The sequence below is a fragment of the Nicotiana sylvestris genome, chromosome 5 (genome assembly GCF_000393655.2).
Source record: "Nicotiana sylvestris chromosome 5, ASM39365v2, whole genome shotgun sequence".
NCBI lineage: Eukaryota > Viridiplantae > Streptophyta > Magnoliopsida > Solanales > Solanaceae > Nicotiana > Nicotiana sylvestris.
Window position 1 is genome coordinate 135,454,733 of NC_091061.1, and position 16,342 is coordinate 135,471,074.

Below are 16,342 nucleotides of genomic sequence, written 5' to 3' on the forward strand. Positions count from 1 at the left end.
CAAAGGGATAAAAAAACCACGACCTACTCATGTAGGCTTTTAACTCTACTAACTTGCAATCTCCCTATTACAAGCCACTTTCTAAAACCCCTATTGCAAAGACTTCAAACTAACTTGTGATGTAACCACCGCAAGCCACTCTATAACTATCCTAGTTACAAAGGATTTAAGCTTATGACTATCCCTAGTCACAACATAAACTTAGAAGTTTACAAATTTTGGTTTATTCCTAAGACAACACTTCTAAAAAAGTAAACTAGGAATTACAATGACGAATAACAAGATTACAACTCAACTACGGATGTACATAAACTCATTTAGAAATTGATCCTTAGTGGAGTTGTCTTCTTATTCTTGACACACCAGTGACTTCAATGCTGGATAAACACTTTTGTTTCTTGAGAGAATATCACTGAATGCACGAAGAATGGTGTGTCTTGCACCAGGTTTTTTTATCACAAAAGATAACACAATGGATAGTGGTGTCAACTCTTGGTGTACGCTTCTTTCCAATGAGAAGTGACGGTTGTACTGTCTGCACAACCACTTTTAAGCAGTTGCGTTCCAATTGGATAGTGGACTTTGTACTTCTATCAGGACACACCAACGGACCAGGTCCTAGTTGTGTTCCTCTTCTATGACAGCTGCTAGATAGTCACTTTCTTCTGCTACGTTCCAGCTATGCACTTGACTTGTACTTCTGTCAGAGAGCCCTAAGGGAGCAGGTCCCTGTTGTGTTTCTCTTTATATTGATTGCGTACAGTCACTGACTTGTGCTTGTGTTGGAGAATCCTAAGGGACCAGGTCACCAGGTCCTTGTTGTGTTCCTTCATGTGGTCGTTCATCCATTTGCTGATTTTTTAGACTTTGACCAGTTCACATGAAATGTATATCCAAGTGAAATGTATATCCAGGTGCTCTAGCTGTTCTTTACGAAAAGTTTGTTAGATCATCAAAACATAAGAAGCATAAGGCCAAGACATTGAAAACCCATCAATTTCTCCCTTTTTGATGATGACAAACTTAGGCATAGATAGTATTTGTTTAGAGTAGAAATAACCAGATGAGATGCCAGAATTACACGAAGTTCCCCTTAATCTCAGATCTCCCTCCTTTGTGATTTTACCTTACTTATACACAAAGCATATTTTACACAAAGCTATTACCCCTTACATTTTCTCCCCTTTTGGCATCATTAAAAAGAATAGGTAATAAGCATAAAGAAGTCTAACACAGCTAGCTCATGCCACATATATGCGCACAACATGATAGAAAAGAGAAGCCTGAGGAAATCGGTAATGTACAGGCAAAGAAAGGGGATCTGTTTTATTAATGTTTACTTTGGACTGAGCAAGTTAGGAGCAGTAATAGTTAAGTTCAATATGCCATCACACAAAAAGCAAACAAAAGTAAAACAGCAACCACAAGATTTTGGAGCAAAAATAGCTGGACACTAAGAGGATCCAAGGGGACACTAGAGGAATGAGGCTTGGAGGAAGAGACGGCAATGGTTTTGAGTACCAAGTCCAGTCGAGCATTTGCAGACATTTGTTCTTCAAGTAATTGAGCCCGAAGTATATCATTTTCCTTTGCTAGTCGTGCAACTTCCTCATTAACAAAATTAGGTCCTTTAACTGCTTAACTGAGTTGAGTTTCCAGTATGGCATTTCGAGCCCTCAGCCTTCTTATTTCCTCAGAAGCTACATTTTAAGCGTTGATCAACTGAGAAATGGTCGAGATGCTTCCACCAACTCTTTCTATACATTCACATTCTTCTAGAGTAGTCTTAGAGAAAATCTGCTTATGTGTGCCCACTCTGGGATTCCCCAAGGGGACCTTATAGAATCTGAACACCTAAGTGAGGAGAAAGCCATAAGGTAACCCATGATTTCCACCTTTAAAATTTGCCACCTTCTGCATATGATCTATCATGATTGCTGGCAAATTGATTGGGACAAACTCATTAAGCACTTCCATTAGGACCATATCTGATTTTGTAGCAATAGAGTGCCTCTCAAAGCGGGGTAAGAGCACTTTATTGACCGGTTCAAAGAGAATCTGGTACTTAGGAAGCAATACCTTTTTATGCACCTGTTCCCCCTATTGAATAGCTTGTTCTTTCATGATAGCTCTCTGAAAGTTTACTCCACAGACACCCTTAACTGAGGACATACCTTCACATGAAATTCTGAGAACCTTTCCCAATGTTGAAGCGTCGAGTACAATGTCTACTCCATTTATGAGTGCACAAATGTGATCCCCTTCGACAGCGAAAAGAGACGCATAAAAGGTTTGTACTGAATCTTCGTACACCAGAGGCATACTCCATTCAAACAAGTGTTCCCATTGTTGAAATTCCACAATCTCCAGAATTTGTCTCATGCCTGCCATCTCCGAAATTGCTAGATCAAATGTACGACCCCACAACACTTTCTGAGTTTTTAATCACTGCTGCCAAAGACCACCATCACAGTTCATGGACCTTATTGAACCAGGTTCCTTAACAGTTTCCCTTTTTCAATTCCTAGGAATGGAACATTTTCCCCCTAGTATTCAGACGAGAGATATGCTCCTTCATTCATCAGACTCTCAGCAGTTATAGCCATGATGTTATGAGTTGCTTCCTTTTCTGGTGACTCCTTGAGAATCACTAAGTCCAACATGGAGGAGTTCAGATACTGGTCAGGATCATCCTCAGGGGCTTCTGACACTTGAGGAGTAAAACCTCCTATGTGTTCTTTGATGAGAGCATAGGATTAACTAGACATAGTGTTCTCAAAATGATGGTAAACAAGGTTTATCAGAAATGGAAAAACTGTAGGAGTGGAGGAGGAGCCAGGAGTGGGTAAGGTGGTAGAAGGCGTAAAATATTGACGCTCTGGGATGATTTTAAGGAAAATAACGAAGTGGGAGTGGTGTTAATGGTAGGAGAATGAGATGATTGTTTGATCGCCATTAGATGAGTACTCGGTAGATGAGTAGAGAGAGAAAGAGAGAGATGAGAAGAAGATCCTAGCTGTACAAAGGAGATGAAGGTTCATGACTTGCCGTGAGAGAGGAAGAAGTTTTATTGGAAGAAGGGCTAATGATGAGTGGAGAGCGAAACAGGTTCTAAATAGTTCTGGAAATGGTGGTAGGTTTGTGGGGAAGTGTTATTGTGCAGAGGGGATGAAAGGATTTGAAAGACAAGACATGACACCCAAAAGTTGAAAAGTTGGATGATGTGACAGATGAGTTAATTTTGTTAAAACAATTTTTTTTTGTTTTGAGAGGGCATGCAGAATTAAGCATATTACTACTAACCTGAGGTACAGGAACCTAATGCCTGAATAATTTTTTGAAAAAGGTTTTAGCGGCTCCTCTCTCGTAGTTCATAACTATACCTTTAGCTTTTATGATCGTCATGCGTGTTTACCTACAACGTTATTGATGTGAGTTAGGCTTGTCCAGAAAACACTTTAGCAATCTTTACCCGGTGTTGTCTTGCATAGCTAACTGATGGAGGATCAGGTTCTTCATTAGACTCTTGTGACCCCAACTTCACCTTGATTGATCCAGAATTCTCTACTCGAGGCTTTGATGCAGATATCTGGAATTTGGTCTTATGTTCTACAATACTTTCCACGGATCAATCCCTTTTTCATTTCGACCATCAGAAGATGATCTCACCCTTCAGTGTGCCTGATCCTCTTGTTTTTGGAATTCTTCTTCAGTTGTTGATGAGGCCATTGAGTTTTGCTTCATTGTCTCCCAAAGGATGAGGCATGAATCATGACAAGTGAACTGTTCCAAAAGTGCTCTTTTCCGTAAAAAAAACTTGCATAGTTAACATCATCATAACTAACAGGATTAAAAGCACTGTCACCTGAGGGGTAACACAGGACCAGGTCCTGAGTTCCTCTAAGGTATTTCAAACCTTTTTGTGGGTAGCCTTCAAGTAGGATTCCTACGGACTCACACTTTGGATTCTATTCTGGAGTGGAGATACGAAAGGAAAGAAAAAAAATGTATGCTTATCCAACTCTAGAATAAAAGAGAAAGATTGACTTGTCACGCAGATGGGAGCCTTTGGTTTTCCAATTTGAGACAGAAGTTTGGTTCATAATATTGATCATCACCATTTCTTTCTTGGCAAGGGAAAGTGTCTTGTTAAATACCCCATGACCACCTCCTACCATTTAGTGTGCTCTTTGTTGGAGACTTTGTGGTCTTGTTTTGTGGATTGTACCCCAGAAGAATTCCTTTCCTCATCTTTTTGCATTGAGCTTCCCAAGTTGATCCTTCCTGTTATCGAGAACATGCCATTTTCCTCTATTTGGCAGCTCATGGTGGGTTTTGATTCAGAAGGGACCTGATCCGGCACCTGTTCTCCATGTAGTAATCAGTATTTACTGCTTTTGCCCAAAATTTCTTGATGATTCCACAAAGGATGAGCATTGTCCATGCAACATTTTCCAGTTCCGTTCTTTCTTTCAGCAATACCATTTTGCTATGGAGTCCTTGAGTGTTAAGAAATTGTGCGTGATCCCTTCTTCCCCGTCCTCCTTCATTTTGTGAACTCATGTCCAAGTGACACTTGAGTTTGGTAGACCACGAACCAGGTCCTGCTGAGTTAATTTATTCGGAGGAGAGAAGTTTGCATATACCAATCCTTCATGCCATGGTTGCGACTTCACTCATCTCATACCACCAGCTTGTGGAGATTCATACTTTGTTGGAGTGGAGCTCTTGTTTCCTTTGTTCAGTGAGACCTCTTAGCAAGTTATCAGATTGGTGACTGCACTTTTTAGGCCATTCACATAGTGCACGTTCCCACTTGAGTGCCACAAGAACCTTTCTACCTTTTCATTCACTTGAGAATATACCTTTTACTTCTTTCTTAAGGATACATTCCCTTCCTGCAGGGCTTTCAGTGAGAAGAGATTCATGATGTTTTCAGCTGCGTGCTTTAAGCATCCACTGTCCATAGTACATCGCAGTCCGCTTCCTCTCACTATTCCCTGCTCATGCAAATGAAGGGTTAGATTTAGGAACCCAAACTAGTTTGGGTCCCTTGTTATGATAAAAAGGATGAATGAGGGATTTCCTAGTCCATCCAGGCAACATCCACTTTTTGCGAGTGGTACCTGGTCCTTTTTTAGTTGTCACTCCATCATAAAACACTTTGTTTTTCTGAGCAGACTGAACCCTAGCCTGGCAATTTTCTTTAAAATGCCCATTGTTCCCATAGTGAGTACATAGCCAGTTGTCAGGTACAGTGACATACTTGTTGTGCGGGTTATAGGGAGTTTTCTCCCTTTGGAACTCGATGCCCTGCTTGTTCCCATTGTTGTTGAGATACATGGCAGTGACAGCATCTGAGGATCAGGTCCACTTCAGATATTTCTCAAGATCATTTCTTACTTTCTCTAATTCAGCTAGAAGTTGCTGATTCCTCTCGAGTTCACTACAAAGACTGGTTTTCACATTAGTTAACGCCTTTTAGTTAACTCCTTTTCAAGCATTATGTGTGTCTCACTGGCTACTTCCTTCCCTTTCCCAAGACTTACATTCATATGTTCTCTATTGAGTCCCTCAATGGTTTCCTCTAGATCAGTGCATATTACTAATAGGTCATCCATTTTCTCTTCAGTAGATGAAACTTTTTCTTCTAAGGTGTGTTTCTTATTATTAAGGCCTTCTATTGGTTCTTTTAGATTAACAACTATTACCATCAGATCGTCTCTCTCATTTTCCACACTAGTTATTCTTTCATTCAAGGCTTCCTTTTCTTATTCAAGATTAGCTATGGTCTCATTTAAATCCATAACACATACCACTAGATCATCTCTAAATTGTTTGGCCTCTCCTAGTTCTATGGTCAGGATCTCCTTATCATTTACAAGGCTATAATAGGCATCAATTAGGACATTTGATAAAGACCTTAGCTTCTTAGAAGGATAGGATTTCAGATTTTTCTGAACATCCCTGAAGTTTATCTCATCATCTTCATCTTCTTCTTCTTCATCTGACTGAGCCATTAGCGCGAATAATAAATCATACTTTGTTGCTTCAGTTTCCACTGCCATCATGGAATTGTTTTCTGCATCTGATTCCTTTTCGGATTCACTCGAGGAGTCTCCCCAAGCAGTAAGAGCCTGCTTAATGATATTGTTTGCAGCACTTTTTCGATTGAATCTTTTATCTGGAACAAGGTTCCTTTTTCCCGCTTTATCAGGATTTTGCTTGTATTGCTCTTGTTTCGCGAGTGGGCAGTCTTTGATGAAATGCCCTGACTTTCCACATCTGTGATAGAGATCGTCATTCCTTGTTTTACTTGAACTTCCCCACATTGGTATACCACCATTTCTTCGAACCATCTTTGGGAATCTCTTAGTAAGATAGGCCATGTCACTATCTTCATCACTTGAATCACTGCTTTCAGCCTTAAGCACCGGGTTCTTTTCCTTCTTAGGCTCTCTTCTTTCACTGTCTTTCTTTCTTTTATTCTCGTATGTCTTTAGATTACCAATCAACTCATCCATGGTCAGAGTCTGTAGATCTTTAGCTTCAGTGATGGAATTTACCTTACTTTCCCAAGATCCAGGTAGAACACTAAGGATTTTCCTTACAAGCTTATTTTTGGGAATGACATCTCCAAGTGAGTGAAGCTCATTTATGATGGAGGTGAATCTGGTGTGCATATATTGTATGGACTCATCATCCTTCATACTGAAGAATTCATATTCAGTGGTGAGCACGTCGATCTTGGATTGTTTGACCTGAGTGGTTCCTTCGTGTGCGGTTTGTAATGCTTCCCATATTTCTTTGGCAATATCATAAGTTGATACTCTATTGTACTCATCAGGTCCTATGCCACACATCAAGATTTTCTTGGCACAATAGTTCTTTTCTACAACTTTTCTGTCAATGTCGTTGTACTCTCTTCTCCCTTTGGGCACCAATGGTCCTGTTTATTCAAGCTTCTTCATGGGAACATGTGGACCATCACAAATGATGTCCTACAACTCTGAATCTTCTGCCATCATAAAATCATGCATACGGGTCTTCCACCAGCCATAGTATTGACCATTGAATCTGGGAGGTCTATAGGTTGATTGTCCTTCTTCAAAGTTTGGTGGAGCAGCCATTGAGGATCCTTCCTAGGTGTTAGCCTGATAGGAGAGACCTACTCTAATACCAATTGATAGTTTATATGAGTCCACCAAACTATAGAGTACCTGTTCCTCTATGAGATAATGCATAGAATGCAGTAAAGACTGAAAGTAAAGAAGGCAGGAGATTTTTTACGTGGAAAAATCCCATGCAAGGGGATCAAAAAACCAAGACTACTAACTTGCAATCTCCCTATTACAAGCCACTTTCCAAAAACCCTATTGCAAAGACTTCAAACTAACTTGTGATGCAACCACCACAAGCCACTCTATAACTATCCTAGTTACAAAGGATTTAAGCTTATGACTATCCTAGTCACAACATAAACTTAGAAGTTTACAAATTTTGGTTTGTTCCTAAGAAAACGCTTCTAAAAAAGTAAACTAGGAATTACAATGACGACCAAATAACAAGATTACAACTCAACTACGAATGTACATAAACTCATTTAGAAACTGATCCTTAGTGGAGTTGTCTTCTTATTCTTGACACACCAGTGACTTCAATGCTGGATAAACACTTTTGTTTCTTGAGAGAATATCACTGAATGCACGAAGAATGGTGTGTCTTGCACCAGGTTTTTTATCACAAAAGATAACACAATGGATAGTGGTGTTAACTCTTGGTGTACGCTTCTTCCCAATGAGAAGTGACGGTTGTACTGTCTGCACAGCCACTTCTGAGCAGTTGCGTTCCAGCTGGATAGTGAACTTTGTACTTCTGTCAGGACACACCAACGGACCAGGTCCTAGTTGTGTTCCTCTTCTATGACAGCTGCTAGATGGTCACTTTCTTCTGCTACGTTCCAGCTATGCACTTGACTTGTACTTCTATCAGAGAGCCCTAAGGGAGCAGGTCCTTGTTGTGTTTCTTTTTATATTGATTGTGTACAGTCACTGACTTGTGCTTGTGTCGGAGAATCCTAAGGGACCAGGTCACCAGGTCCCTGTTGTGTTCCTCCCTATGGTCATTCATCCATTTGCTGATTTTTCAGACTTTGACCAGTTCACATAAAATGTATATCCAGGTGAAATGTATATCTAGGTGCTCTATTTGGTTCTTCACGACAAGTTTGTTATATCATCAAAACATAAGAAGCATAAGGCCAAGACATTGAAAACCCATCAACCTTCTCCCCAACCATATAAGACACATCACGGACCTTTCTGTCAGCATAACTCTTTTGTCTCGACTACGCCGTGCGAAGCCGCTCCTGAATCAATTTCACCTTGTCCAATGCATCCTGAACCAAGTCTGTAACCAAAAGCCTAGCCTTACCCGGCTCAAACCAACCCACTGGAGATATACACCACCTCACATATAAAGCCTCATGCGGAGCCATCCGAATACTCGACCGATAACTGTTGTTGTAAGCAAACTCCGAGTGGCAGAAACTGGTCCCATGAACCCCCAAAATCAATGACACAAGCGCGTAACATGTCCTCCAATATCTAAATAGTGCGCTCAGACTATCCGTACGTCTGAGTAGGGTGTTCGTCGGTCAGTACAGTACAGTATTTAGACATTTTGGTTCGGTATTTTTGGTATTCAGTTTCTTAAAATCCTATACCAATACCGTACCTAATTAAATTCGGTATGGTTCGGTTTTTCTTCTTTCAATTTCGGTTTATTCGGTTTGAATACTAACTAGTGCATAGAGCTATACACTCTAATATTCTTAACTAAAGTATTCAAAAATACAAAACTGAAAATGTTTGTTAACAAAACGTTTGTCCAAAACTAGCAAATATTGACCCAAATAGAGAAAATTGTACATAAAAGAATATTTGATCATTAGAAATGTCTTGTTACTTGTTTAGAGTTAATTGATGAACTTTGAGAATAAAAAGAAGAAAAATTTTAAATTTTTTATGTTTATGTTATAATTGATAATATGTGTTTTGTGTAATATAATATATATTTCGGTATGGCATCGGTATTTCAGTATTTTATTTTAAAATACCAAATACCATACCTAATACCATTTTTTTTTAAAACTTAAACCAAATACCATACCAAATACTAAAATACCGTATACCAAATATTGAAATTTTCGGTTTCGGTACAGTAATTCGGTATTTACCAAATTATGCCCAGCCCTATGTCTGAGGGTGAAATGTTGTGCTCAACTCAACCAGAGTGCCCAACTCTCGCTGCACGGCCCTCCAAAACTGCGATGTAAACTGCGTGCCTCTGTTTAAAATGATAGAAACTGGCACTCCATGAAGGCGAATAATCTTTCTGATGTAAATCTCAGCCAACCGCCCTGAAGAATAGGTAGTACTCATAGGAATGAAGTGTGCGGACTTGGTCAGCCGATACACAATCACCCAAATAGCATCGAACTTCCTCGAAGTGTGTGGGAGCCAAACTATGAAATCCATAATGATCCGCTCCCACTTCACTCTGGAATCTCTATCTTCTGAAGCAAGCCACCCGGTCTCTGATGCTCATATTTCACCTACTGGCAGTTGAGACACCGAGCTACAAACCCAACTATATCTTTCTTCATTCTCCTCCACCAATAGTGCTGTCTCAAATCCTGATACATCTTCGCGGCACCTGGATGGATGGAATACCGCAAACTATGGGCCTCCTCCAGAATCAACTCCTGTTGCCCATCCACATTGGGCACACATATCTTGCCCTACATCCTCAATACCCTGTCATCACCAATAGTCACATCTATGGCATTACCGTGCTAAACCCTGTCCTTGAGGACAAGCAAATAAGGATTATCATACTGGTGCTCTCTGATGCGATTGAATAAGGAAGACTGAGAAACCACACAAGCTAGGATCCGACTAGGCTCTGAAATATCAAATCTCACAAACCGATTGGCCAAGGCCTGAACATCAACTGCAAGGGGTCTCTCACCAATAGGAAGGAATGCAAGACTACCCATACTCACTGCCTTCCTACTCAAGGCATCGGTCACCACATTGGCCTTTCTCGGATGGTATAAAATGGTGATATCATAGTCCTTTAGCAGCTCCAACCATCTCTGTTGCCTCAAATTGAGATCATTCTGCTTGAACAAGTGCTGGAGGCTACGATGATCAGTAAACACCTCACAAGACACACCATAGAGATAATGCCTCAAAATCTTCAATGCGTGAACAATGGCAGCCAACTCCAAATCATGAACATGGTAGTTCTTCTCATGGGGCTTCAACTAGCGTGAAGCATAAGCAATCACTCTACCCTCCTGCATCAAAACACACCCAATGCCGCCTGAGAAGGATCACAATATATAGTATAAGAGCCTGAAACTGATGGCAAAACTAATACTGGAGATGTGGTCAAAGCTGTCTTGAGCTTCCGAAAGCTCGTCTAACACTCATCCGATCACCTGAAAGGAGCACCCTTTTGGGTCAATTTGGTTAAGGGCGATGCAATAGACGAGAAACCCTGAATGAACCGACGGTAATAACTAGCCAAACCAAGAAATTCTTAATCTCTGTGGCTAAGGACGGTCTGGGCCAACTCTGAACCTCCTCTATCTTCTTCGGAACAACCTGAATACCCTCGTTCGACACCACGTGCCCTAAGAATGCCACCAAACTGAGCCAAAACTCAAACTTGGAGAACTTGGCAAAAAGCTTATCCTCCCTCGGCCGTTGCAATACAACCCTCAAATGCTAGACGTGCTCCTCCTGGCTACGAGAGTATACCAGGATATCATCAATGAATACAATCACGAATGAGTCGAGATAAGGATGAAACACATTGTTCATCAAATGCATGAATGTTGCTGGGGAATTGGTCAGCCCAAAAGACATTACAAGGAACTCATATTGACCATATCGGGTCCTGAAAGCTGTCTTAAGAATGTCCCAGTCCTATTCTTCAACTGGTGATACCCTGACTTCAAATCAATCTTGGAGAACACCCTCGCTCCCTGAAACTGGTCAAATAAATCATTAATACGAGGCAAGGGATACTTGTTCTTGATGGTGACTTTGTTCAATTGCCTGTAATCAATGAACATTCTCATGGTACCATCCTTCTTCTTAACAAATAGAACTGGTGCACCCCAAGGTGATACACTAGGCCGAATAAACCCTTTATCAAGGAGTTCCTGAAGTTGCTCCTTCAATTCCTTTAACTTTACCGGTGCCATACGATACGGTGGAATAGAAATGGGCTGAGTGCACGGCACCAAATCAATATTGAAGTCAATATCCCTGTCCGGCGGCATGCCCAACAGGTTTGCAGGAAACACACCCGGAAAATATCGCGCCACTGGAACTGAATCAATAGTAGGAGTCTCTACACTGACATCCCTCACAAAGGCCAAATAAGAAAAACGACCTCCCAACCATTCGCTGGGCCTTCAAGAATAAAATCACTCTACTGGGAACATAATCCAATGAACCTCGCCACTCAATCCGTGGCAATCCCGGCATAGCTAACGTCACCGTCTTAGTGTGACAGTCCAGAATAGCATGACACGGAGACAACCAATCCATGACCAATATCACATCAAAGTCAACCATACTAAGCAACAACAAATCCACTCTAGTCTCTAGTCCCCCAATAGTCACTACACACGATCGGTATACACGATCCACAACAATAGTATCGTCCACTGGTGTAGATACACGAACAGATGAAACTAGAGACTCACGGGACATGTCTAGATAATGAGCAAAATATGACAACACATATGAATAGGTGAAACCAGGGTCAAATAATACAGAAGCATCTTGTTACATCCCGCATTTTGGTATTTTAAAGTTCCATCGTAAATTAATCGACGTAAGTTCGGGAATGAGATTATTTTGAGATTATAAACATTATGTTATTTCAAACAAGTGATAAGTAAATTCGTGAAGGTGAGAAGGTAAGCAAATCTAAGAAAATGAGTTCCATCAAAGTTTGACAATTTGAGGATAAAATTCGATCCAAGCTATAATACTCCGTACTTATGGACTAGTGTCATACAAGGTACCACATGACCATGATAGTAAGGTGTATAAGGTATGTTAAAAGTGGGTAGTATTTTAAGTAATTTGAGATAATTCTTAGTTATGTGGGTAATTGATTAATTATTGGTTAATGGGAGATTAACAAGATTAATCAAGTGATTAGTGGATAATTAATTTAAAAATGTGGATAAGATTTGATGAACCAGGTGGAAGCTCATGAAATGAATAACAATTCCCATAAATGACTCATGTAATATGTAGAAAGGTGTCACATTGTTAGTACATTTAACATGAGTCAGAATCTCTTTAAGGCTTGAACGTGATTTGCATAATATATGCACTTTAGCACATGAAAGCTAATATTTACTTACCCCTTAAGGTTAGAAGATATAAGCCTCATATTTCATAAAGACTGCATACATGATTTGGCAATGGTCGGAGCTGCAATCACGTATTATTTTGTGATTTTAAGGAAGCCCGGTATAATCTTTCTCAAGAATATCATACGGATTTCCCCCTACTTTGATCCATCGTTACATATTTCATTGCGATTAATGTGTGTTAGAGGGATTTTCAAGAAAATCGACTCAGGTATGTTAAGGCTATCTCTTCTGTCTTTTTGGCATGATCCAAATAATATAAATGAAACAAGCAAAATACGCAACTTAAGAAACTATTATGTAGTATTTACTTTCCATGTGAGATATGATGGTCTTTGAATTTGATAAGAAATGGAAGGGGAATTAATAACTAAATATGTACCAGTTAACTGAACTCCTTGAAGATTATTTTCTTAGAAAAAAACTTTATCAAGAATAGACAAGAACAACAGCAGAAAGGTGCAAGCACACAACAAAGGATCATTTTTAGTTAAAATTGGAACGGAGGGTTCTATTCATAGAAATACTAGGGGTGTCTATATTCTTGATTCCCCATGTGTCATATTATTCTATCATCTGTTCATGGGTCTCAAAAATACGTAAGTTGGTAAAGTTTATTTCATGGTATTAATCAGAGACATAATGGTCTTATAATGTACCGAGAGATTTTATTAACATATTTCATATGCATTTCATACATTTATACATGTGCATTGACCTATGACCAGATGGCATTATATACGCATATACATATGTATATGGGATATGGGAAAGGTTCTGGCGATATATACGCACCACCACATGATCAGCTGGAATACGTTGATGATTTTTCCCACATTGGCCGAGATGATATGATGGGATGCCCTCAGAGGCCTGATGATGTTATGAAACATGTACCTATGCACGACATGACATTCATATGCATATGCATGACACCATAATTATTTCATAATTTACAAAGTTATTCAGACTTACAGGTTGAGTCATTTAGTCTATATTTCTTCCATGTCTTTTATGTACTTATTTATGTGCTTTACATACTCAGTACATTATTCGTACTGACGTCCCTTTTTCCTGGGGACGCTGCGTTCATGCCTGCAAGTCCTGATGGACAGGTCGAGAGCCCTCCAAGTAGGCTATCAGCTCTGCGGAAGATGTTGGTACGCTCCATTTTCTTCGGAGTTGCTCGTTTGGTCAATATGATTTAGATGTGTATTGTTTGGTATGGCAGGGCTCTGTCCCGACCTTTATGATAATTATGTATCCTTAGAGGCTTGTAGACAAATATCATGTACGTAAAAGATTATATGGCCTTATCGTTCTATGTTCTATGTATGAGTGGTTATTTTGGTCTTAGAGGCCCATATGTCTTATATATAAGTTGGTATAACCCATTATATTCCACCTATTTCACAGAAGCCTCTCCGGCTCACTTATTTATGATAGTATGATACGAAAAGATACGTTATGTTGGTACTCGGTTGAGTAAGGTACTGGGTGCCCGTCGTGGCCCATCGGTTTAGGTCGTGACAAAAGTAGTATTAAAGCAGTTCCATCATAGGGAGTCTACAAGCCGTGTCTAGTAGAGTCTTGTTTATAGGTATGTCGTGCACCACACTTATAAGAAGGAGGCTACAGGGCATTTAGGACTATCACTCTTTCTTCTTACTCTAGATCGTGTGGTAGAGCTCAGTTGTAAGAACTCAATTTCCTAAACTCTATCTTATTCATAGTACAATGATGCCTACATCCATAAAGACGATCAGTAAGAGATATAGTTGTGGAAGTGTTGATTCAGAGGAACTCAATTTTTGCATCATGCTTATAATGAGTAAATATGAGGTCTTCAGCAAACCATGCATGTACTAAAAAGTGTAATGTTCTTGATAAGGAGTTTTAAGGCAAGAATACTTATCCACTATTACGGTAAAAAGGAATAACAGAATTGAAAGGTAGATACAAGTTTCAACAAGCAAAAGAAGCAAGATGAAGAATGGTACGAGGTACCCAATTAATAAAGATTATCACTATTTACCATTCAGGAAAGGAGATATAAACATTTTGAGTTGCTTTCAATAGTGACAGATGTATGTACAATCGGCCACATCCATCTCATTTATGCTATATGGAAGCTAATAGAAGTAGTATAAGAGGAGGACGGATATCAGGATCCGGTTGGGGTTAGGTAAGCCAAATTGGTGAATGGATTGCTTGCATTAGTTGACATTTTCGAAGGATATTGCGAATACTCTAATAGATCTCCTTATGAGAAACCCAGATGGTGCACTCTAAAATAGTACAGCTAAATATGAATACTACAAAGATAGGCACTGGAATCCTAGAAGGGATAAATATTACCTTAGTGTGGCTCCCGTCCTTAGTAGAGAGAATGTTAGGCAACCCGAAGAGCCAATAGATGGAAGAAGGGAAGCTAAAAGTAAAAGAATGTCTTGTTAAAGTTTTTAGAATAAAGTGATAGATAGAAATATTAGCAGGGAAATAAGAAGAGATTTAATGAAGCATTATAAGTAAAATGTGATACATGGATGACAACGGGAAATCAAAAAAATGATGATAGTATTACACAACCTATAGTCAAGTGAAGGAAAAGGCCTTGAGACAACAAAAGAAATTTCAGATATCATTCCAGCAATAATAGAATGGACAACAGAAGAATATTCATGAGAAATTCAAAGAATGGTCATTCAGGAAGACGCTTCACTAAAGGAAGCAACGTGAGCAAAGTTAAGCTTAAGGGACTGTATGCGCCAGCTATACTAAGTGTCACCCTCATGAGTAAGGAATTTTGTTATCCTTGGTATAGAAGGATTACTTTAAGGCGAGTAAGGGTCATCGATGAAGTGAAAGAACTCCAAGGATGAAGAGATAAAACATCTATAGGAAGATCATCGTAGCACTAGCTCTTAGTACTCCCCTAAAGGGGGAATTATGGAGTGATGTGGCATTAAGCCAGAATTAAGTGATTCTAGTAACTATGGAATAATAAAGGAAGAATGCGATAAGAATGAGAAAGGGATAAGATTGCACTTATTCAAATCCTATAGATATGTTATGATTCTAGATCATTATGCAAGCACGATGTCAAGGAAAGGAAGTAAGGGTTCCTGCCCGGGATATTATTGATAAATAAGGAGCCAGTGCAGGAGGTAAGTTAAGACAAAGGAAATAACCCAGGAGGAATGACGCGGAATATAGATATAAAAATGGACCAACGGGCAGTTAGTAGTTGATTAAAAAAGATACTAGTTATGGCTAGACAAGAGGATACCGACAAATCAATAGATCGTGCAAGATAAACATAGTGAACCCCAACATGGGGAATTCAGTCTCGCAGATATGATATTGTGACCCTTGAGAAATATTTAGATAGGAGTTGGGGTAGTTAAAGGTACCGTATGAGTAATACGAAAATAAAAGAGACTTCCACGGGGAAGACGGTCAAAATATCAGTTCAAAAGCAACCCTACAAGCACAAGGGCGTGGAGGTAAATAACTACAGATAACTATAGACGAGGAATGACATCAAAAATTCCGTCGAGTATACGATGTAATAAGCTCGCAGCTTTACAAGAGTCAGAGGATCATCCCTAGGTACTACAATGAAAGACTAGCTGAAGAAATAAAAAAAGAGGCTTCAACATAAGATCAATGACCTAAAAAGGAAGTGGTCATGTAAAAACAGTCTCCCTACAATGTTATATGCACTCTATAAGAAAGTGGCACCTACTATGGCTAATAAATGGGAAGTAAAATCAAAAGTAGAAATCGAGATCATAGGAGTTGCACGAAAACTCCGGCATGCGTGGGAACTAAGATAAGCTAACAACAAGGGGAAGAATGGCCAGGAAAAGTAAT

At 39.6% G+C, this 16,342-nt stretch overlaps 1 protein-coding gene across 1 annotated transcript; it reads right to left on the reverse strand.

Moving 5' to 3' along the window:
• Positions 1-5,771: 5,771 nt before the first annotated feature.
• Positions 5,772-7,130, reverse strand: LOC138869346 (uncharacterized). Its single transcript, XM_070146959.1, has 2 exons — positions 7,043-7,130; positions 5,772-6,949 (listed from the first exon to the last, which is right to left on the reverse strand). Exons 1-2 carry the CDS (start codon positions 7,128-7,130, stop codon positions 5,772-5,774), a joined length of 1,266 nt encoding a protein of 421 aa, XP_070003060.1.
• Positions 7,131-16,342: the final 9,212 nt, after the last annotated feature.